Source organism: Artemia sp. Qi Xiang Cuo, chromosome 2 (assembly GCF_049724085.1).
Source record: "Artemia sp. Qi Xiang Cuo chromosome 2, ASM4972408v1, whole genome shotgun sequence".
In the NCBI taxonomy this organism is placed as follows: domain Eukaryota; kingdom Metazoa; phylum Arthropoda; class Branchiopoda; order Anostraca; family Artemiidae; genus Artemia; species Artemia sp. Qi Xiang Cuo.
The window spans coordinates 50,689,580-50,714,640 of NC_142795.1; the positions used below are offsets into that span (position 1 = coordinate 50,689,580).

The 25,061-nt window shown below is 37.2% G+C and overlaps 1 protein-coding gene across 1 annotated transcript in view; it reads right to left on the bottom strand.

Moving 5' to 3' along the window:
- LOC148955345 (NAD(P)H oxidoreductase RTN4IP1, mitochondrial) overlaps nucleotides 1-25,061 on the bottom strand; it is a 55,480-nt gene that overhangs the window by 24,005 nt on the left and 6,414 nt on the right. The window contains exons 2-3 of the mRNA XM_089101655.1: nucleotides 24,329-24,673; nucleotides 4,585-4,820 (exon numbers count right to left, since the gene is read on the bottom strand). Of these exons, the coding sequence (XP_088957781.1) occupies nucleotides 4,585-4,820; nucleotides 24,329-24,673 (581 nt within the window). The remainder of the gene's footprint in view (nucleotides 1-4,584; nucleotides 4,821-24,328; nucleotides 24,674-25,061) is intronic.

The window sequence follows — 25,061 nt, forward strand, 5'->3', positions numbered from 1 at the left end:
AAAAAAAACCGCAGGAATCTCATTTCACCTCAAACTTGGGCCCCTTATGAGGAAAAGTATTTTTCCGAAATATTTACCATACTAAGAAATATACAATGTTAGAAAAAAATTCTTCAATAATTTAATCCCAACTTAACCTGGAATAATCATATCCTTATATAAAAATCTTCATCTTTAATATTTCTTCGGCACCCGGTAAAACTAAAGTCGGTGCTTCGGTACCCAGGTCGGCCTCTTTGAATCTAAAGTCAGGGCAGTGGATTGTTAATTTTGGTTCAAAGAAAGTTTCCTAAAATCAGAGATGCTGGATGCATCTTTTGGTACTAAGAGAAATCAAAAAAGTAATTTAGATAAACATTATAGTACATACGACGGTAACCGATAGTACCCCCACTTTCAAAAACCATTTTGCTAGGAAAATATTACACAATAATGCAGATGAATAAAACAGGGAACAAATACCGTTGATTTACTACCCCCAGGAATAATTTCCCAGGGGCCGTTTAGAAAATAAAAAATCGAAAAACACCCATCCTAGACTTAATTTGAAAAAAAAATCGAGAATTTCTCCTTGTATCAGCTACATTTTTATGAATTCGCTCAGGGTAAGTAGTTGTGCATATTAAAACAGCAAAAAATCAAAGATTCCGCCATTTTGGACGCGCAGTTTTTATTTGACAGTCTTTTCAGTGAGCTGATGTCAGTCTTTGTGTGAAAATGGAAAAAATCAAGCATCAAGCTGTCATAAAATATTTATTTTCGAAAGGAAATACGCCTGCGCAAATCAAAGATGAGTTAGACTCTGTGTACGGGGACTCTTCACAGTCATTTACCACAGTGAAATCTTGGGCAGCTAAATTTAAACGTGGCCGTAAGAGCTTGGGAGATGATTAACGTTCGGGATGTCCAACAACTGTAACTACTGACGAAAACATCGCTAAAGTTCACCAAATGGTGGTAAACGACTGCCAAGTTAAAGTGAGAGACATAGCTGTTTATCACATATTAAATCAAGATCTACGCATGAGAAATCTGTCCGCGCATTCGGTGCCGCGTTTGCTAACGTTAGACCAAAAACGGGTTCGAATCAACATTTGCAATGCTCTGTTGGCGCAATTTAAGCGCAATAAATCCGAGTTTTGGCGCCCATTAATTACTATAGCTGAAACTTGGATACATCATTATACGCCTGAAACAAAAAATACAGTCGAAATAGTGGATTGCAAAGGGGGAACGGGCTCAAAAAAAAAAAAAAAAAAAAAAAAATCAAAATCTGTTTTTTCGGCTGGGAAAGTGATGGCGACTGTTTTTTGGGATAGTCATGGAGTTATCCTAATCTATTTTCTACAAAAAAGGAAAGCCATTACAGGACAGTACTGCGCATCTTTACTTGATAAGCTGAAGTCAGAAATTGCGGATAAACAGCCACATTTGCAGAAAAACGAAAATCCTGATTCACCAAGACAACGCCCCGTCTCACAACTCAACAGTTGCCATGGCGAAAGTCCATGAATTACGATTTGAACTGTTTACCATCCACCTTACTCATCAGATTTAGCCCCAAGCGACTTCTTTCTGTTCCCTAAACTAAAAAATGGGCTCGGAGGACAAAAATTTTTGTCAAATGAGGAGGCAATCACCTTCGTTAACAATTATTTTGCCGAGAAGAATGCTAACTACTATTTTGATAGATTAAAGAGATGGGAGCATCGCTGGGAGAAGTGTATAGAGTCACAAGGAGACTAGGTAAAAATTAAAAATAAAAGGAGGCCATAGACGGTAAATCAATTGGAACAAAAGTTTTCGTCAATCGATTGACGTGTGCTTCAATCAACCTTCCATCAACCCTTCAATCTTGACCAAAGCCAATATAAAAGAGGCCCTCGACGGTCAAGCAACTTGATCAAAAGTTTCCGTCAATCGATTGACGTGTACTTCAATCAACCTTCAATCAACCCTTCAATCTCGACCAAAACTATCCTAAAACACTGCTTTTGGTCAAAATGATTGAGTCATTCAAACTTTCTATCAATCACCGTGAACGCTTGACTCAAGCGTCAAACAGGCCCCTAGACGGTCAATCATGCTTGAGTCAATCGATTGACGGAAGCTTTTGATCAAAATGATTGACTATCTAGAGCCTCTCAACCATGTGTGCTTGCAAAACCATGTATGTTTACGACATGTTGCATATGCACTTACTGCTGAATCTCTTTACAAGCTTCGCACTAACATTTAGTATAGTATTAAAATATAGTTTGCAATACATTTTTTTCTTCTTTATATGAAATGGAATTTCGGAGAAAGCTAACTCTGAAATTCACATTAGAACAAAGGTTTAATAATATCCTGGGTACTAAAATCCAATCTTCTTTCAAGTGGAGCAAAAGACTGCACTTGCTTGTTCTGATCATTCACACGTAAGTTTATGTATTTGTATTAAATAAAAAAAAACAAGTTTTTTAAACTGAAAGTAAGGAGCGACATTAAAACTTAAAACGAACAGAAATTAGTCCGTATATGAAAGGGGCTGTCCCCTCCTCAACGCCTCGCTCTTTACACTAAAGTTTTTTATTGTTTTAAAAAATAAAGTTGTGAGACAGAGTCAAACTTTAGCGTAAAGAGCGAGGCGTTGAGGAGGGGACAGCCCTTTCATATACGGAATAATTTCTGTTCGTTTTAAGTTTTAATTTCGCTCCTTACTTTCAGTTTAAAAAACTTGTTTTTTTTTGTTTTATTTCTGATCGTTTTTTAGTTAATGCAGCTTTTATTTGCATAAAAATTTTACTTTTCTTTTGCTAAATGGATGTCTTTACAAATTAACTTACGTAACTAACTTCTATATTCCTATATTTTTCTTCTGGCAAAAAATACAAAGTTGCAGATTTTTGCATATATGAGCTTGAAACCTATGTAATAGGGTTTTCTGATACGCTGAATCTGACGGTGTGATTTTCATTAAAATTCTTTAACTTGTAGGGGATATTTCCCCCCTCTTTAAAAAATCGAATAAATTTTCTCAGGTTCGTAGCCTTTGATGAGTAATACTAAACTTAATAAAATTTATATATTTAGAATCAGCATTATAAACACATTCTTTTGATACATTTATTGACATCAAACTTCCGTTTTTAAAAGTTTCGATTACAATTGAGCCGTATCGCTTGTTTTTTTATTGTTTTTTTTTGTTACGTATATGTTATTACGTATATGAGGGGGTTCTCCCCTTAGTCAATACCACGCCCTTTACGTTAAAAGTTAAAAAAAAAGTTTTTATTCAAAAACCCCAGAATCACAAAGGCCGTTTAATTAGAATAGATAGCTCTTTTGAAAGCACTAAAAAAAAACTGTAGCGTAAAGAGCGAGGTATTGACTTGGGGGAGAACCCTCTCACTTACGTTATAATTTCTGTTCGTTTTAAGTTCTAATATTCCTTCTTATATTTCAGTTGAAAAAACTTGATTTTTTTTATTTAATTTCTGATCGTTTTTTAAATAATGCTTGGAAATCCGGCGCCCCCTTCATAGAAATGTCCCTTACCCCAAAGAAACATCCTCCACGGAAATATTCTTCAGAGTAACCCCCTCCTCTTGCCCCCCCCTCCAGAAAAAATCCTTCCTGAAAATGGTTGTATACTTCCCAATAACCAATAAATAATGCTGGCAAGTCTGGCCATTTCCTTCATGGCAATTTCCCTTCCCCCATGAAAACTTTATACATGAATCGATCCTATACCATCCCCACTGACCCCCAATGCTCTAACAATACCAGAAAAAAAAAACTCCTGAAAAAATAGGTATACTTCCGAAACAACACAAAACTACTCTAACAATGGGTAAATATAGAAAAATTTAGCCCTCCCTCTGTGTAAATCGAGGGACCAAGTCACCCTAACACGCATATTTGTCATAGTTTCGACCATGCTGAACAAAATGACTATCTCAAAATTATGATTGGGTGACTTTGGGAAAAAAATAAGCGTGGGAGGGGGCATAGTTGCCCTCCATTTTTTTTGGTCACTTAAAAAGGGCACTAGTACTTTTTATTTCCGTTCCAATGAGCCCTCCCACGATATTCTAGGACCACTGGGTCAATACGATCACCCCTGGAAAAAACAAAACAAAAAACAAACAAACTAACAAATAAACACGCATCCGTGATCTTTCTTCTGGCAAAAAATGTAAAATTCCACATTTTTGTAGATAGGAGCTTGAAACCTCTACAGTAGGCTTCTCTGATACGCTGAATATGATGGTGTGATTTTCATTAAGGTTCTATAACTTTTAAGAGGTCTTTCCCCCTTTTTTTGAAAATCAGCCAAATTTTCTTAGGCGCGTAACTTTTGATGGGTAGCACTAAACTTGATGAAAGTTATATATTTGAAATCAGCATTGAAATCTGATTCTTTTGATATATCTATTGGTATCAAAAACCCGTTTTCTAGAGTTTCGGTTACCATTGAGCCGGGTCGCTCCTTACTTACAGTTCGTTACCACGAACTGTTTGATTATGGGAAATCATTACAGTTTCTATGTCTTAGCCATCAAAATTGATAAAAATATATAATTATTTTAAGGTACTTAGCTCCCATGCTGAGGTGACCGTATATTCAGCATGTGCTCCTGGACGATGAGGGGAAACAACTCCAAAAACTTGATCACCAATGTCCAGACCGTGAACGTTGAATCCTTTATCAACCACATGTCCAGAAAAATCTCTTCCTAGGGGAAAAGGAAATGTTGGCTGGCCAGAAAAGATATCTGGAAGGCTTCCTTTAGTCACCTGCCTCATTGCTTCAAGGACGTTTTGGCCATAGCCGTCTAAAGCAAAATGAATATGCTAATAAATTACAGATTTTCTTTTAGTTCACCTAAAGAGCATGGAGGGATTTAAATGGCAATCAAAATAAATAAACTACACTATTTTCACTCATATAGACTAACTTGATACGAGTAATCTGTTTTCAAGCAAGAAACTCACAAGACGACAGCTCAAAAACTGAAAAAAAATACATCTGATGGTGCTGGGAGTGATATTGAAAAAACAACTGTAAGAATAACTTTAACTTAAAAAGAATCATGGTTACCGCAGTAATTGCGACCAAGTAAAGAGCAAACCACGCTCCATAGTAGCCAAAACGTAAAAACAGGTTTTTAAATAACTTTTTTAGTGACAAATATTTCCACGTAGTACTATTTTGAAAATAGTAATTTCCATTTAGATCCAAATAAGTAGTAATTTGTAATTATGAGCAAATATTTAAGAGATTTTCGAATGACACGAAGGAACATAGACATGTTCTTAATTTCAGGGCACTGTGTTGCGAACCAGAAGCCATGCTTTGTGCCACATAAGCTAGAATTTTGGTGGTTCTTCCGAAAACCAAAGCATATTAGCCGAAAATCAGAGATGTGAAGCCAAAAACTCAGTTTTTCAGTAGTAAACGGAACTACCAGCTCCGTATCCTTTAGCCAACGTGCGGGTAATTCAACACTCGTTTAACTCAATCCCCGTTTAGCTCATCCCTCGTTTAAATCAGCCCCCGTTTACCTCAATCCAAATCAATCCAAATCAATTCCTGTGGATGTTAACCCCAATGCAAGTGAATATCAATTCCATTCAACTTGGCGCAACTCAACAGTTTAAGCGAACCCCCAAGCAGCTCAAACCCATTCGCTAAATTTACTGTGGGTGACCACATCTTAAGGAAACAAACTTTTAAAAAAAGTACTACCAATTGATTGCTCATGTTGTGCCCTTTCAAAATATCTTAGTCGCCGTGCTGACTATGCCCACTCCCCTTATGGTCGGATATATAGCCCTAATAATATATTTCTCCGGAGTTTTTAATCTCGTGATAAGTAATGTCTTCTTCGTTAACCGGTTTTCTAGCATTCTTGATCCGATAAAAAGCGTTCCTCCAAGATATTTTAATACAATTGTTGAAAAAAAAATTATTAACAATGGAAGGAAATATGATAACCTGATTAATGGAAACATGCTATAATTATAAAATAAGAATTTGATTATTTTAGTGTTTTTAGTTTTCATTTATCCTAGGGCTATATCTAAGACCATCAGGGGATGGGTTCATTGTCATAGAACCGACCACGGTATTTAGAAAAAGCATAAAATGAGGAATCTAATGATACAAATTTTATTTTATAAACAGGTTTCCTTTAGATGTGGTCAAAGACAGCAAATTCATCCCCCATTAAACCTGACTTAATCTAAACTATTAAGGGGTTGAATTGAATTGGGGTAGAGGGGGTTGGGCTGCAGGGGGTTGAATTAGATGGGGCCTAGTTAAATGATGGTTGAACTACTCAGCAGTTGAGTTGAATGAGGGTTGAGTTGCTTAAAGGTTGAGTTACAGAGAAGTTGACTGGAATGGGGGTTAAGTTAAACGGGGGTAGAGCTGAACGAGGGTTGAGTTAAATGGATTGAATGGACTTCAGTTAAATTGCGGTTAAGTTACACTGGGGGTTGAGTCAGTCTAATGGAAGTAGTTACTCAGAACTTCGACAACCAAAAGCAGTCTCTGAAAACAATGCCAGGAGCTTTCGCTCCAGTAGTGTATAAAAAATAGAGAGCCCATTGAATCGTTTGGTCTATAAATGGATTTCTTCTAGTGACTCATATAAATCTGAGACATGGTTCATGAATTCGCCATGACTTTGTTATTTAGAAAGCATTCGAAAGTGACTATTTTTAATTCTAAATTTAAATCACGTATCCAACTCATACACATGATTGACACTGAACCTGAAAGAGCACAGAGTTCAAATCTTTATGAATATAGAACTGGACAACCTGTAACTGGTTCAATAGCATCCACCATACTTATGAGCACGGTTCCCTAGTTTTTCAAATGATTTATGTATGTGCATTAGGGTGACCGCAAAAAATCGATATCGGAATTTTGTGTGTCTGAACACCACAAAACGATTCCCCTTTACAGATATTGAGATAGCCGAAATTTGAGCTCGATTAAATGACGTTGACTTGAGCCGTTAGTCACTCAAAGTTAGAAAAAATCCAAATTTTTGGACAAAACCTGACATAAGCAGTCATCACTCCAGAATGGTAAATATTAAAAACCCACTTAATATTTCAAAAGAAAGCTAATGTTGTTATTCAAATTTGTAGTCTATACATTGTTCTTATTTTAAGTCAAACACAGTTACAACGTCCTTTAACTCCAAAAACATGACCTGGTACCATTAGGAGCCAGTTTGCAAGTATTCTAAGAGTTTTATGGGTTCTTACATAATGTCTGTCGGAATTAACATTTCTTTTATTAAAAGTTATTTTGGAACTCTAATTTTTAAACATAAAGAGCCTCTTGTTCGAATTTCATCTTTTATTATATTACCTGACTCGTTTACCAAAGAAAGACCCATTGGATAGGTACAAAGGAGGGAGAAGCTAATTTCTAGTTTAGAAATGGTGATCGGTGATTTTACTTCAGCGTAAAACCCACCTTAACCAATTGGACTCTGAAATGGCCTCCACATCAGGTATACAAAGGCGGACCAAGGGTAAAATATTTCTTGTGGGCTATCCTATTCACCAGATCATCGGTTGTAAACTACCATCAAATCGTCAGGTTTTATTTTATTATTTACCTGCTGTGAAATTTACTGCAAGAGAATCAGCAAAACTTGCCATGCGAGAACTGTTCATTTTTGAGGGGAAAGCTCGAATCCCGACTATCAATTTTACCAATCTTTACCCAACTTTATCAAATTTACCAATCCTCCATCAACTACCTGTTTTAACTTTTCTTTACTGACTTTTGGATTTACAACCCTAGCGTGCTACTGAGCAATTTACTAGCCTTTAACGACTTTCCATCGTCTGTAATGGTGAAATCCACTGCATTCAAATACCACAAATGGTTCCAAAATTTGGTCCGGGTTATTTCTGCAATGTCGTTGTTACAATCTTTATAGTCTGACAGAATTTGCAAAATATCTAAATCTTGCTTTGGTGCAAGACGCACAGAACTTTCTTCTTCTTTAGACATCATAATTTGAGGAAGAAAAATGAACATTTTTAAGCAGTAAATAGCCTTTTCCATCCACCTAGCGTGATGAATGGCTTCTGGAGTTCTAAAACCCACAGCATTGCCGTCTAGTGATCCAACAAATAAGAGAACCAACTGCAATAGGGTGGTTCTCAGTTAATTTGGTTTCGAATTCAGGAGCAACATTTGTAATTACTTTTGGAGTTAGCTGATTTTGTATTAGATTGTCACTGATACCTGTGTCGTATTTTCCTTTGTCTATCTTGGATCACACAGTGAGGAATCTCTTAAAATGTCTGGATGAGGTCCAGTGATCCCGTTTTTGTGTCGAATACGCCTCTCAATAGAATTTCCAGATATGGTGACAGCAAGTTAGATATAGAAATTCTCTTCCTAACATTTGCTCCAATAAAACGCATGCCCCTTTTTGTCTTCCCATGTTGGATGCTGTAGTGTCGAAGCACATCCCCTTGACGGTGTTGGGAGACCGCATTCACGTAGGCATTTATATATGGCTACGGTTTGCCCGTCTCCACAGTTTTTTTGCTGTTACAGGAACTCCCAGCAGCTGTTCCTGTTTCGCCATATGAAATAGCAATAGATTATGCGCCTTGGATTTCTTGAGCTCGAGACAATTTGAGATTCATTCAAATCATGGAACCTGGGCGGCCCTTCAATCATGGAACCTGGGCGGCCCTTCTTCCTCTGTTTCACGATAAACGCCCTATTTTCTTCTGATTTAATAAGAGCCAAGGCATCTTGTTGAGCAATATCAAAGGGATCATTCAACTTTTCAACGAACTGCTTAAATTTGTTCTTGACCATTTCCGATGTTTTCTTTCGGTCTCTTTGAAGAGTTCTCTACTCGCCGTGAAGTTTTTCCAGCTTCGTAATTGCATCTTGCTCATGTTTAGTCGGGATTCGAGCTTTCCCCAGAAAAAATTAACAGTTCTCGTATGATAAGTTTTACTGATTCTTTTACAGTTAATTTCACAGCACCAAAGTTATGCAATGAAACTTGACGATTTGAAGGTAGTTTACAACAGGTGATCTGGTGAATGGGATAGCTCACAAGAAATATTTTATCCTTGGTCCGCCTTTGTGCACCTGATGTGGATGCCATTTCATTTCATGCTGATGTGGAGTCCAATAGGTGAAGGTCAGTTGTACTCTGAAGTAAAATCACCGATCACCATCCCTAAAATAGAAATTAGATACATTCCGCTGTTTAACTGTCCAACGGGTCTGTTTTTGGCAAACGAGTCAGGTAATCCCCATATAAAAAACGATGAAATTTGAACAAAAGACTCTTTATGTTTGAAAATTGAGTTCCAATATACTTTTTAATAGAAATTTTGTTGTTAATTCCGAGGCAAATTATGTAAAAACCCATAAAATTCTTAGAATTTTCCCATACTGGCTCCTAATGGTACCAGGTCACGTTTTTGGGGCTAACGGTTGTTTTACTCACCGCAGTACCAAGCCGCCTGAGGTCAACACAGCTACGCAAGCTCCTCCTCCATCCCAATCTATTCAAAGCCTCCCTCTTTACATCCTCCCAGGAAATTCCCATTTCCTTTTAATCTTTCTTTATGACATTCTCCCACCCCAGACGAGGACGACCTGCTTTTTGTTTAGCCCTAGACGGTTGGCCGAAAAAAACAATCTTCAGCAATCTGTCATCCTTCATCCGCAGAACGTGCCCTAGCCATCTCAACCTTTCTTTCATTATAGCCCTAGAAAGCGGGATTGAACCATATTTTTCGTACAACCTACTGTTTGAAATACGGTCAGACAGCCGGATAACCAAACCAAACCGTAGGCAATTTCTCTAGAAAACATCTAGTGAATCTTCATCCACTTTTCGGAGCGCCCATGCTTCAGAGCCATATTTGACCATTGTCATCACTGTACCTTCCAATATTCTAATCTTGGTTTGCAGACTATCTTCCTATTCTTCCAAACTTTTTTCAAATGTGAAAAACCATACCCCGAGCCTTGGTTATTCTACTTTTAACATCTTCACTGCTCCCAGCGTCTTTACTAATAAGTAATTAAAAAAAGCTTTCCGAAAAATAAGTTTTTCAAAGAAAAGTAAAGGCCATTTTAAACTTAAGCTCAGCAGACACAAATACCTGTTAAAATTCAAACTCAAAACGACCAGAAATTACTTTTAAAGAATAAATGAAACACCAAAAGGAACAGAAATTAAACAAACAATCACTGTAAAAACATAGCCTACAACAAGTAATAATATACATGAATAAATATATCTTAAAGTGAGTAATGATTAGATTGAATATGAGTATCAACCTTACAATGAAAAAAAAATATCTTCCTATTTAAATATATATGAAACTTAAACGAACAAAAATTAAATAAACAAATCAATGCAAACAAACATACAAAAGATATTAATTTAAATTAATAAATAAATCTTAAAACGAGTGAAACTTAAATTGAATATGTAAATCAACCTTGAAACAAACAAAAATCACCACAAACAAGAGTTTGGGTATGACCTCCTTCTCTTACTGTAAAAGTCTAAAACCTACTGCGTCATTGGCGCTTTACTGAAAACTATATGCGTATTGAACAGTCTTGGGAAGTATAAACAACATCAAATTGAATATTTGATGAATAATGATACTAATTGTTGAAAGATCCATCAGTTCACGAATTTATTTCACTGTAATTATATTTTTATTTTCAATACTGTAAGAACTGGAAAAAAAATATTTGTAATATAATCCGTTTTCAGTTAAGCGCCAATGACGCAGTAGGCTTTTGGTTTTTATTTACAGTTAGGAAAGGAGGCAGTATCCAAACACTTGTCTGTAGGGAAACTATATTCGTCTTTAAAAAGAGCTAATAAATTAAACTGAATATTTTATCTATAATGATATTAATTGCTGAAAGCTCATCAGTTCAAAATTTTACTCTAATTTTAATGTTTATTTTCAATATTAAGTACATAAGAAAACATTTGTCATAAAATTGGTTTTCAGTAAAGTGCCAGTGACGCAGTAGGTTTTAGACTTATACAGTGAGGGAAGGTGGTCATACCCAAACCCTTGTTTGTGGTGATTTTTGTTCGTTTCAAGCTTGATTTGCATATTCAATTTAAGTTTCACTCGTTTTAAGATTTATTTATTAATTTACATTAATATCTATTGTATGTTTGTTTGCATAGATTGTCTACTAAATTTCTGTTCATTTTAAGGTTCCTATATACTTCAACAGGAAAATATTTTTTTTCGATTTAAGATTGATATTCATATTCAATCTAAGCATTACTCGTTTGAATATACATTTATTCATGCATATTATTAATTTTTGTATGTTTTTACAATGATTCCTTATTTAATTTCTGTAGGTTTTGGGTTTCATTTATTCTTTAATAATAATTTCTGGTCGTTTTGAGTTTGAATTTTAAAAGGTATTTTTATATCTTTATCTGTAGTTTGTAATTGCCTTTAATTTTATTTTAAAAAAAAATTTTTAGGAAAGTTTTTTTTTTTAATAAATATTTTTTAGTTTTTTTTTTTAAAAAGTGTAAAGTTTTTAAAAATTCCTTATTTCAAAATCAAACTTAAAAAAAAATATCAAAGTAACAATATCAAAGTGAAAAAATGGGTTTGTTTCAACCTTGGAGTTTTTATTATCTGATGTTTGAACCATTTTTAACAAAATTGCTATCTCAAAATTTCTATCGGATGGGTTTGGGGAAAAAGGGCCCGGGGGGGACTAGATTAACCTTCGGTCTCTTTTGACTTTTTAAAAATGAACTAGAACTTTCCATTTTCAATCAAATGAGCCCTCTCTGAATTTTATATGAGTATCCCTTCTATAAGAACCCTATATATCCCCAGAGTATAACTTGTAACGCCTATTCCTGGGCCCTTGGGGGTTGTGTTGACCCTGGAGTTTTAGTGTCTGATGGTTGGACTAGTTTCAAACAAATGATCACCCGAATGTTTAATTAGATGGTTTTATCCGTACGACACGCCCTCAGGCGTGGAAGGCGGACGGGGTTAGTTGCCCTCTGGTCTTTTTCACTCTGAGAAAATGAACTACAACTTTCTGATCTTTGAGCTATTTTTAACGAAATGAACATACGTAAAGGTGTTTTTGTTATATGATCTTTCAACTATTTTTAACAAAATGGCTACCTCAAATTTTTTATCAGATGTATTTGGGGAAAAAGGGCTTGAGAGGTCAGTTGCCCTCTGATCAATTTCGACTTTTAAAAAGGGCTCTAGTACTCTCGATTTTTAATCGCATGAGCCCCCTTTGAAGCTTATACGACGACCCCTTCTATATGAAGTGTCTCTAGGAAAAAATAAATGGAGTGTGGGGGGAGGCTAGCTTCCCTCCAATCACTTTTGAATCTTAAAAAATGAATTACAACCTTCAATTTCCAATCAAATTAGCCTTCTAGGACTTTTATACGAGTATCCCTTCCATAACAACCATATATGCCCCCAGGGCATAACTTACAACGCCTACCTTCGGCCGCTGGGGGGCAGTGTCGACACTGGAGTTTTTTGTTATCAGAACTTTGAACTATTTTTAACAAAATGTCTATCTCAAAATTTTAAATCTGATGCATTCCGGGCATGGAGGAGGGGGGGGGGGCTGGGTGCCCTCTGATCTTTTTTGATTCTTAAAAAGTGAACAAGAAATTTCAAGTTAAAATCAAATGAGCCCTCTCCAAAGTTTATACAAGCATCCCTTCCATAAAAACTATAGATGCCCCTAGAGCATTACTCATAACGCTTGCCTTCGGGCCCTGGCGGGTTCCGTTGACACGGCAATTTATCTAATCTGACCTTTGAAGGATTTTCAATGAAATGGCTATTACAAAAATTTTATCGGATGGTCTTGGGGAAAAAGGGTCTGTGTGTGGTGAGGGGCTAGTTGCCCTCGTTTCTCTTTTGAATATTAAAAAGTAAACTAGAAATTTAAGTTTCCAGTCAGACGAAACCTCACTGAAGCTTCTGCGAGCAATCCTTTCATAATAACCCTATAAGCCCCAAGGAAAAGACTTACAACGCCTTTTCCCCGGGCTCTGGTTTTTTTTTTTGTTATCTAATTTTTGAACAATTTCCAAAACACTGGCTATCTCAAAATTTGTAGGGGACGGGTTTGGGGAAAAAAGAGCGTAGGGGGGGGGGCTAGTTTAACTCTCTTGACTCTTAAAAAGTGAACTAGAACTTTCAATTTCCAATCAAATGAGCCCTCTATGAAGTTTGTACGAGTATCCCTTTCATAAGAACCGTTCATGCCTTTAGGGCATAACTTAGAACGCCTTCCCCTGTGCCCTGGGGGGTTTATATTGACACCAGATTTTTTCTTATCCGACCTTTGAACTATTTTTAATAAGATGTCTATCTCAGAATTTTCATCAGATGGGTTGGGGGTTAGCTGCCCTCGGATCTCTTTTGACTATTAAAAAGTGAGCTCGAACTTTCAACATCCAATCATATGAGCTCTCTCTGAAGTTTATACGAGCATCCCTTTCATACGAACAATATATGCCCCAGGGCATAACTTACAACGCCTGCCCCCGGGCCCTGGGGGGTTGTGACGACACCTCAGTTTTTGTAATCTGACCTTTGAGAAATTTTTAACTTAATACCTATCTCAAAATGTTTAATGGATGCATTTGGGGAAAAATGGACTTGGGCGAGCTAGTTGCCCTCTAATCTCTTTTGACTCGAAAAAACTTAACTAGAACTTTCAATTTCCAATCAAATGAGCCATCTCTGAATTTTTTACGAGCATCCCTTCAATAAGAACCATATATTCCCCAAGGGAATAACTTACAACACCTCCTGGTCTTTAAACTATTTTTTTTAAACTATCGCAAAGTTCCTATCGGATGGGTTTGAAAAAAAGGGCGTGGAGGGGGGGGGGCTAGGTGCCCTCCAATCTCTTTTGTCTCTTAAAAAGTGAACTAGAACTTTCAGTTTCCAGTCAAATGAGCCTTCTTTGAAGTTCACACGAGCATCCCTTCCATAAGATCCATATATGCCCCCAGTGCATAACTTATAATGCCTTCTCCCGGGCCCTGGGGGGTTGTGTCAACACCGGAATTTTTGTTACTTAACATTTTAACTATTTTTAGAAAAATTGATATATCCATCGTGTTATTGGATGCATTTGGGAAACTAGGGTTTGGGGGGGGGGAAGATGGTTACCGTCCAATAACTTTTGACGCTTAAAAAGTGAATTAAAACTTTCAAGTTTCAATCAAATGAGCACTCTTTGATGTTTATACGAACATTCCTACCATATGAAACAAATATGCCACCAGGGCATAACTTATAAACCGTGCCCTGAAGACGGGGGGGGGAGTGGCCTGATCAAACATATAATTTCCAAAACTTTCAACTACGTTGAAAAAAATGGCTATACCAAAATTTTGATTGGATGTGTTTGGGGAAATGGTGAGCGTGGAAGGGGTGTCAGTTGCCTTAGAATTACTTTCGACTATTAAAAAGGAAACGAGCCCTTTGAATTTCCAATCGAATTAGCCTTTTTTGAAGTTTCTACTACAACGCTTTGTATAAAAACCTTATATGCCGCCAGGGCATAACTTAAAGCCCTTGCCCTAAGGGTTGTGGGGGAGTTTTCTCCTCAAAACAGATTTCCTGTCTGGAAATCAACTACGCTGAACAAAATGGCTATCTAAAAATTTTGATTCGATGTGTTTGGGGGAATGATGGGCGGGGGGGGGGACTAGTTGCGCTTTAATCACTTTTGACTATTAAAAAGGGCACTATCCCTTTGAATTTCCAATCGAATGAGCCTTTTTGAAGTTTCTACGGCAACGCCTTCAATAAAAACCTTATATGCCCCCAGGGCATAACTTAAAACCCATGCCCTGAGGGTTGTGGGGGAGTGTCCTCCTCAAAAATATATTTTCTATTTGGAAATCAACTACGCTGAACAAAATGGCTATCTCAAAATTTTGATTTGATGTGTTTGGGGGAATGATGGGCGTGGGGGGGCTAGTTGCCCTCCAATCATTTTCGACTATTGAAAAGGGCACTAGAACTCTCGATTTCCAATCGAATGAGCCCCCTTTGAAGTATCTACGATGACCCCTTCCATATGAAGTGCCTCTGGGGAAAAAATAATAATAATAAATAAATAATAAAACATTGGAGCCGTATGACCTTTACAATAAAACATTGGAGCCGTATGGCCTTTATTATAGGCAACGCTACAGCGTTGCCTCTGATACTACCAAGGTAAGTGAAGCTGTCCACCTGTTCAATCTTTTCATTCCTCGAAGTCACCTTTTCTCCTTCACTTATTCCTAGCCTTAGTGTAACTTTTAGTGTAACTATTCCTAGCCTAGCCTCAGTAACTCTGCTTGATTTAAAATAACAACAATTATATATAGACTATATATTTTTAAGAACAAAATCGGCTATTAAATGGGTTTTTATTATTTACCGTTATGGAGTTATGGCTCCATACGTCAGCTTTTTGTCCAAAAATTTAGATTTTTCAAACTTTGAGCGACTATTGGGACGGGTTAACATCGTTTAATCGAGCTCAAATTTCGGCTATCTCAATATCTGGAAAGGGGAATCGTTTTGTGGGGTTCAGACGAACAAAATTCAGACATTTTTTCCCCCTCTATGAGATCCGGTCACTTACAACGGTCATAACTTACAACGCCTGCCTCCGGGCCTTGGGGGGTTGTATCGACACTGGAATTTTTGTTATATGACCTTTGAACTATTTTTAACAAAATAGCTATCTTAAAATTTTTATTGGATGCATTTGGGAAAAAGGGGTTTGGGGAGGGGGAGGTGGTTACCCTCCAATATCTTTTGACGCTTAAAAAGTGAACTAGAACTTTCAATTTCCAATCAAATGAGCCCTCTCTGAAGTTTATACGAACATTCCTTCCATAAGAACCATATATGCACCCAGGGCATAACTTATAGCCCTTGCCCCTGAAGACTGTGGGGGGAGTGTCCTGCTCAAACATATAATTTCCAAAACTTTCAACTACGTTGAAAATTATAACCCTTGCCCCTGAAGACTTTGGGGGGAGTGTCCTGCTCAAATATATAATTTTGAGACCATTCAACTCCGTTGAACAAAATAGCTAGCTCAAACGTTTGAGTGGATGTGTGTGGGGACAGGGGGGGCGTGGAAGGGGTGTCAGTAGTCTTAGAATAACTTTTGACTATTAAAAATGGACCTAGCCTTTTGAATTTGTAATTGAATGAGCCTTTTGTGAAGTTTCTACGATAACGCCTTCTGTAAAAACCTTATATGCCCCCAGGGCATATCTTAAAACCGTTGCCCTGAGGGTTCTGGGGGAGTGATCTCCTCAAAAACATATTTTCTATCTTAAAATCAACTACGCTGAACAAAATGGCTATCTCAAAATTTTGATTCGATGTGTTTGGGGGAATGATGGGCGTGGGGGGGGGGACTAGTTGCCCTTTAATCACTTTCGACTATTAAAAAGGGCACTATCCCTTTGAATTTCCAATCGAATGAGCCTTTTTGAAGTTTCTACGACAACGCCTTCTATAAAAACCCTATATGCCCCAAGGGCATAACTTTAAACCTTTGCACCGAGGGTTGTGGGGGAGTGTCCTTCTCAAAAACATATTTTCTATGTGGATATCAACTACGCTGAACAAAATGGCTATCTCAAAATTTTGATTGGATGTATTTGGGGGAATGATGGGCGTGGGGGGGGGGCTAGTTTCCCTCCAATCATTTTCGACTATTGAAAAGGGCACTAGAACTCTTGATTTCTATTCGAATGACCCCCCTTTGAAGTTTCTACGATGACCCCTTCCATATGAAGTGCCTCTGGGAAAAAAATAATAATAATAAATAAATAATAAAACATTGGAGCCGTATGGCCTTTACAATAAAACATTGGAGCCGTATGGTCTTTACTATATGGCAACGCTACAGCGTTGCCTCTGATACTACCAAGGTAAGCGAAGCTGCCCACCTGATCAATCTTTTCGTTACCCAACGTCACCTTTTCATCTTCACTTATTCCTAGCCTTAGTGTAACTTTTAGTGTAACTATTCCTAGCCTAGCCTCAGTAACTCTGCTTGATTTAAAATAACAACAATTATGTATAGACTATATATTTTTAAGAACAAAATCGGCTATTAAATGGATTTTTATTATTTACCGTTATGGAGTTATGGCTCCATACGTCAGCTTTTTGTCCAAAAATTTAGATTTTTCAAACTTTGAGCGACTATTGGGACGGGTTAACATCGTTTAATCGAGCTCAAATTTCGGCTATCTCAATATCTGGAAAGGGGAATCGTTTTGTGGGGTTCAGACGAACAAAATTCAGACATTTTTTCCCCCTCTATGAGATCCGGTCACTTACAACGGTCATAACTTACAACGCCTGCCCCCGGGCCCTGGTGGGTTGTGTCAACACCGGAATTTTTGTTATATGATCTTTGAACTATTTTTAACGAAATAGCTATCCTAAAATTTTTATTAGATGCATTTTGGAAAAAAGGGTTTGGGGGGTGGCTTGTTACCGTCCGATATATATTGGCGTTTAAAAAGTGAGTCATAGATATAGTCTTCACATCAAATGACCCGTGGGGGAAATTTGCCCAAGTCTTCCTTCCATAAGTACTATTCATGCCCCCAGGAGATAACTTTTAACCTTTGCCCATAAAGACCGTGGGGGGAGTGGTCCGCTCAGACCTATAATTTCCAGGACTTTCAACTGGGTTGAACAAAAAGGCCTTATCAAAATTTTGATTGGATGTTAGTGGGGACAGGGGGGGTGTGGAAGGGGTGTAAGGAGTCTTAGAATAACTTTTGACTATTAAACAAGGCACTAGCCCTTTGAATTTCCACTCGAATGAGCCTTTTTTGAAGTTTCTACGACAACGCCTTCTGTAAAAAACCTTATATGCTCCCAGGGCATAACTTAAAACCCTTGCCCTGAAGGATGTGGGGGAGTGTCCTCCTCAAAAACATATTTTTTATCTGGAAATCAATTACGCCGAACAAAATGGCTATCTCAAAATTTTGATTCGATGTGTTTGGGGGAATGATCGGCGTGGGGGGGGGACTAGTTGCCCTTTAATCACTTTCGAGTATTAAAAAGGGCACTAGCCCTTTGAATTTCCAATAGAATGAGCCTTTTTGAAGTTTCTACGACAACCCCTTCTATAAAAACCTTATATGCCCCCAGGGAATAACTTAAAACCCTTGCCCTGAGGGCTGTGGGGGAGTGTCCTCCTCAAAAATATATTTTCTATCTGGAAATCACAGTTCATATAATTATCCAGTATGATCATTCCCTATCTCACCCATTATAAAAACCCGGACCGGGGTGCGAGTGCTCCAGAGAACGTAGAAACATAAGCGGCGTCAGATCTTTTCACGGGTAGACAAGTCAGACGCGAAACAATCGGAAACAAGTGGAAACCCCCTATTACGAATAATGCACTTTACGCAAAACAATCGGAAACAAGTGGAAACCCGCTATTAATAACTGCACGAAAAAGTGGGAGGAGCTTTTTGTTCGCACCGAGAACGAAGACCAGAAATGATCTGCGATAAGCTTACTGGATAATTATATGAACTTTGCTGGAAATCCACTACGCTGAACAAAATGACTATCTCAAAATTTTGATTGGATGTGTTTGGGGAAATGATGGGCGTGGGGGGGGGCTAGTTACCCTCCAATCACTTTCGACAATTAAAAAGGGCACTAGCCCTTTGAATTTCCAATCGAATGAGCCTTTATTGAAGTTTCTACGACAACGCCTTATATGAAAACCTTATATGCCCCCAGGGCATAACTTAAAACCCTTGCCCTGAGGGTTGTAGGGGAGTGTCCTCCTCAAAAATATATTTTCTATCTGGAAATCAACTACGCTGAACAAAATGGCTATCTCAAAATTTTGATTGGATGTGTTTGGGGGAATGATGGGCGTGGGGGGGGGGACTGATGTAAGAACAAAATCGGCTATTAAATGGATTTTTATTATTTACCGTTATGGAGTTATGGCTCCATACGTCAGCTTTTTGTCCAAAAATTTAGATTTTTCAAACTTTGAGCGACTATTGGGACGGGTTAACATCGTTTAATTGAGCTCAAATTTCGGCTATCTCAATATCTGGAAAGGGGAATCGTTTTGTGGGGTTCAGACGAACAAAATTCAGACATTTTTTCCCCCTCTATGAGATCCGGTCACCCTAATGTGCAGCTTAGGTGATTTGGTTATTCCCCTCAGCGATCTAGGTTTTCAGGATGACAAATGAGTGAACAAAAATACTAAGAATGGATAGACTTTGAACTAGTTCTTTTCCAGCTAAAAAAATCTAGGGAGGACAAGAAGACAAGTCAGAGATATATATTTAATTTCTCTAGAAGCGATGCCTGGTCGTGGGATAAAAATGGTGATTACTTTTGTAACGTCAAGAATAATGCACATTCATTGATTATTCAGGAAATGACTGTCCTACTTGATTTTGGATAAGATTCTGGATTATTAGTTAATTATGTCACGAAATCTCAGACTTTTATGATCAGGTTTTCTTAACTTATAGCAGTTCACATTACCATTCTATAATATAGGCGACTTAACGTAAGGATACAAAATTGTCGTCGATTGGTTAGATGTTAATGATCCACCCATCAGAAACAAGTTTCCATTCTGACAGTTTTTATGTAACCAGTGTGATAGGCTTACTTAGCCAATTTAAGATCACCATAAGCCTGAATTCATGTCTCATCTGCAGCCGACTTACCGCGAGATAGAAAAGTTCTTGCTAATAACAAAACAGCAACAAAAGAGAAAAAATTACAGTAAATCAAAAGACTTTTGCCCCCAACCCGCAGACATAACTTGGCCAAAGAAAGAGAATTTAAGACTAAGGAGAATGTAAACTTACGGAGAGATACACGGGCCATGGATGATGGTCAAATTCTTTTAAACAATCAGACGTTTGGCTTAATTCAAACCACGGAGCACCACAGCTCATCATAACTGACTTAAACTATGAGTCTTTACTAAGCCATAAACGTGTTAATACTTGGATGACACGGACAAAACAGCAGAAAAAGGAGAACTGTACAAAACAGAACTGTCAACCCATTAACTAACCTTAGTCCACTGAACTAGAAGTTGAAGGAGTACGTATCTGACGACAAGAATCAGGTAAAAAAAAGAGTTTAAACACCACCAATGCACCAATCAATGAGAAAGGAGCATGTATGGACAAAATTTGTATATACCATACATATTCAAAATAGCTAGGGGATAGAAGAAAATACACTGAATAGCCAAAGGACTAAACACCGAAAATAATAGTGAATAAAATGAACAAAATACTTCTTCCTTTGGAAATAGTTTAACTTGTATAATATCAGAAACGAACTTGTTCTGATACAAAAATGATTCGAGAGCGAAATGAATACGATTTTCAGCTATACCAGCATAGACCAAGATAAAATGAGCATACAAATGTTTTTATCGAGGCAGAATACAAACACTAATTCTCTCTATCCGAGTATCAACAGATCAGATACAAGATATTAATCCAATACCACATGACCGTTTTCATCAAGAAAATAGTCCGTTTCAACCAACGATGCTACCAACTACTACTACTACTCCTAACAACTAACCTCAGCACCAAGCCACCCGAGGCCAACACAGCTACGCACGCTCAACCTCCATCCCAACCTATTCAAAACCTCTCTCTTTACATCTTCTCAGGAAGTTCCCACTTCCTTTAAATCGTTCCTTATGACATCCACCCAAGACGAGGACGGCCTGCTTTCCGTTTAGCCCTAGGCAGTTGGCCGAAAGGACAATCTTCGGCAATCTCTCATCCTTCATCCGCAGCACGTGCCCCAGCCATCTCAACCTTTCTTTCATTATAGCCCTAGAAAACGGGATTGAACCACATTTTTCGTACAGCCTACTGTTTGAAATACGGTCAGTCAGCCAGCAACCCAGAACAATCCGAAGGCAATTTCTCTGGAAAACACTAGCAAATCTTCATCCGTTTTTCGAAGAGCCCATGCTTCAGAGCCATATTTGTACACTGTTATCACTGTAGTTTCTAATATTCTAATCTTGGTTTGCAGACTATCTTCTTATTCTTCCAAATTTTTATTAACTGTGAAAAAACACCCTGAGCCTCGGCTATTCTACTTTTAATATCTTCACTGCTCCCACCGTCTTTATTAAGAATACTACCAAGGTAAGTGAAGCTACGCATCTGAGGAATCTTTTTGCCACCTAACGTCACCTTTTCATCTTCACTTATTCCTAGCCTGTGCCTTAGTCTTCTGAACATTAATTATTAAACCATTTCTAGCACCCTGAACTCGCAATACCTCTAAACGTTAATTCATTTTGATCACACTTTCATCTAAGATGCTTAAATCGTCAGTATAATCTAAGTCCAGTATAGTTTTCTCTCTCAATTTGATTCCGTGGTCTGTCATTGCCTTTCCTGTGCTCCTTAAGACAAAATCTATCAAAACGATCCATATAAAGGGGGATAAAACACAACCCTGCTTAACTTCTGATTTAACACAAAACCAGCTGCTAACCTCATTTCCTACCTTAACCGCAGCAGTGTTATTCTCGTACATAGCACTAATCTCTTAATGTGTTTCTCTGGAATACCATACAAGGATAAAACCTTTACTAAAGCTCTTCTATCAACAGAATCGAACGCTTGCTCATAATCTATAAAACTGAGGACCAAAGGTGTTTAATAGCTCAGGCATTTCTCAATTATTAGCCTAAGAGTGAAAATTTGGTCGACATATCCTCTACCTTTCCTAAAACCGCACTGTTCTTCTCTTAATACTTTGTCTACGGCATCTCTCAATCTAAGAAGTATTATATTACTAGTAATTTGCTACCAACAGAGACCAGACTAATGCCTCGATAATAACCACACTCACTCTTATCACCTTTCGTATACAGTGGTTTAATTAGGGTTTTCCTAAAATAGTTAGGTACTTCCCTTTTTCAAAAGTCATATTCAAAATCTTCAGTAACTTATTTCTAACCTCAGAGCCACCATATTTAAGAAACACATTTAATCAGCACCTGGAGCCTTATTATTTATTAATCCTTTTAGCAGTGTCGCTAATTCTTCTTCACAAAACAAATCTTCTTTCACATCCAAGGTATCACAAACTTTTACGTTTTCATCTATATCTTTTCCTGCACTGGAAATGTTCTGTCCATCTCTCTTTAACTCTTTCCTTATCACTAATTACTGCCCAATTCCTATCTTTAGCTGGGACAAGTCCGGATTGACTACACCCTCTCAATTTATTAATATGCCAGTACAATATTTTGCTATTATGCTGTCTAGCTACATCTTCTAGATCCTCGGCAATTTTATCCATGGCCTCCACTTCACACCTCCTTAGTTCATGCTTTAATGCTTTCTCCACTTTCTTTACATTCCCTTTGTTTTCATATGATCTATCACTCAGATAATTCTTGTACAATCCCCTTCTCCTCTCTATAAAACATCAAGCCTTTTCACTAATATTCTCTGCAACCTTCTTATGTTTGTTTCCTAAGACAACATCAGGAACTTCACAAATTATTTCCCTAAAGTAATTTTAACTATCTTCCGCATTATCAATATCCAGACTTTCAAATTCAGCATCCAACTGTTCCTGAAGAGCTTCTATGAAATTCTCATCCTAGAGTCTACCAACATCATAACTTCCAGGGAGGTAATTACCCTTCCAAAATTTCAGCTTTAAATTAACACTAGACATTACTAGATGATAATCTTTAACATCAATAACAGCAATCCTATATACCCTAGTATTTTGTATTGATCCTGCAAGCCTTCGGTTTACTATAACATAATCAATATGGTTTACTGTCTTACCATCAAGTGAATACCATTTTAACTTGTTGGCCATTTTATGACCAAACACCATATTGGTTATAACTAGATTACTATACCAACAAAATTGCAAAAGTCTATAGCCATTACTGTTTTCTCTTCCTACACCAAATTTACCTAAGCTAGGATATCATCTATCTTTATTTCTACCGACCTGGCCGTTAAAATTCCCTAGTAAAAACATCATATTTCTACCTGGGACCCAGGTCATTTGCTCCTGTAATTGTAAGTAAAATTCATCTGAGTCACTAGTATCTCCGTCAGTCGGTTCTACAGGGGCATATACTACTATAACTGATACCCTGAACTATTTTGTCATAAAATGAGCAATTAGTTTTCTATCATTAATACCTTCCGAGCCTAAACAAGACTTAGCAGCTTCCTTATTCATCATGAGCCCTACTCCCTATCTATGTACCCCATCCTTCCTGCCTGAGTAAACAAATTCTATATTACCATGAATAGGCTACCAACAGCCCAACAAAATATCACCTTTTGAAAACGTTGTTTTCAAGACAGTTTTAGTGCGACACATTTTTCCTAAGCATTTTGTTTTTAGGAATTGACAATAAAAGTGAATGAAGTTGTTTTTTCACAATGATGAAACTCTTTATGCTGGTAATTTTGTCACTTTACATGGAAGTGGAGCTAGTACTAGCTTTCCAGATTATCAGGGACTGGTGTGTAGAACTCTATTCTAGTGAGTATTCAGGAGACAAAGTGCCCCAGAATGTTAATCAGTAGTGAAAGATTGGTTATCTTGATTTTTTTTTTGGGGGGGGGGGGGGGGTCATTGGGGTGGTTGTATTTCTTCTTGGCCGATCACTAGTTAGAAAATTAAGTGTATGTAGCCAGGCCATTACATGTGTTTTCTTTTTCCTTTTTTTGGTATATTTGGTGAGGAGCGGGGATGTTGGAAATTACTAGTTTGTTTTATCTTGTTTTTTTCTTTTTTGTAATATTATTTAATTGTCTGCACTGTCTGTTGTATGCTTTCTGCTCAATAAAAAAAAAAAAACAGAACATGGAAAAAATTAAGAGGTAAAGGAAATAAACATCTCTTGAGCAGTAGAACAATATGCGTTTTCTATTACAAATTTTCTGATAAAACTGTTCTTATAAATATTCTCATTATAAGATCTGAATCGCTCATTAGTTAGTTGCAAATTTCGTAGACATCAAGATTCTTCTACTTGAAAAATAATTGGCTTTCATATAGCTTGCCTCAAGTCTAATCATTAAAAACACTTGTTAATCCATCTGTTAAAGTGAAAGTAGAAAATCTGCAATAAAATTATATATAGGGGTTGCAAGAAACAATTAGCAACTAAAACAACACTAAATTATACAGAATCACGTACTTGCCATGGCAAGGTCCAGTGGATTTACTGAGGATGCACAAACTTCAACGAGAACATCATTGGGGTTTGTGATATATGGGATTCTGACTGCATCTGAATGCTGGATAGCTTTTACTCCATCAAAACTGTGCAACTGCCAGGCTTTCATAAATCCTTTGTATTTGATCTCCTTTTCTTCATTGTAGCTTTTAAATTTTTGATCAGCAGCCTGATGTCCTTCGGAAGATGCTTTCAGACAACATGATGTAGAATATGAGAGACAGGGATTAGAATACTTGTAGACAAATAATGAATGATAAATAAATCTTGACTTCACATACGTCATATTCCAGTCTAGAGAATTGCCTAAAAGATTTTATTACTTATTATATTCACCAAAACTCTAAGAAGCTACAACAGTCTGCCAGGGTTATATTCAGTAAGTGAGATTTAGACTTTTTTAAGCTTAACAACCATCACAAAAGATCTAATAGATTGAACTTTAACCTTGAAAGATGTTGCACAATTGTAAATGCAATTCACATTGGTCATCTCTCTGTCACTCTGTTATCCTTTTTTAGCCTGCTCATATAGAATAATTTATTCTAAAAAGTAGATGAAGAGGGGGGGGGGGATTCGAGCGTAAATGAAAATTTTTAGTTGTTCCAAATACAAATACTCCCTCATTACTATTACTAACTGAAAAAAAAATAATCTAAAACGAAATGAAATTAAAAGAACAATCGACTCGAAC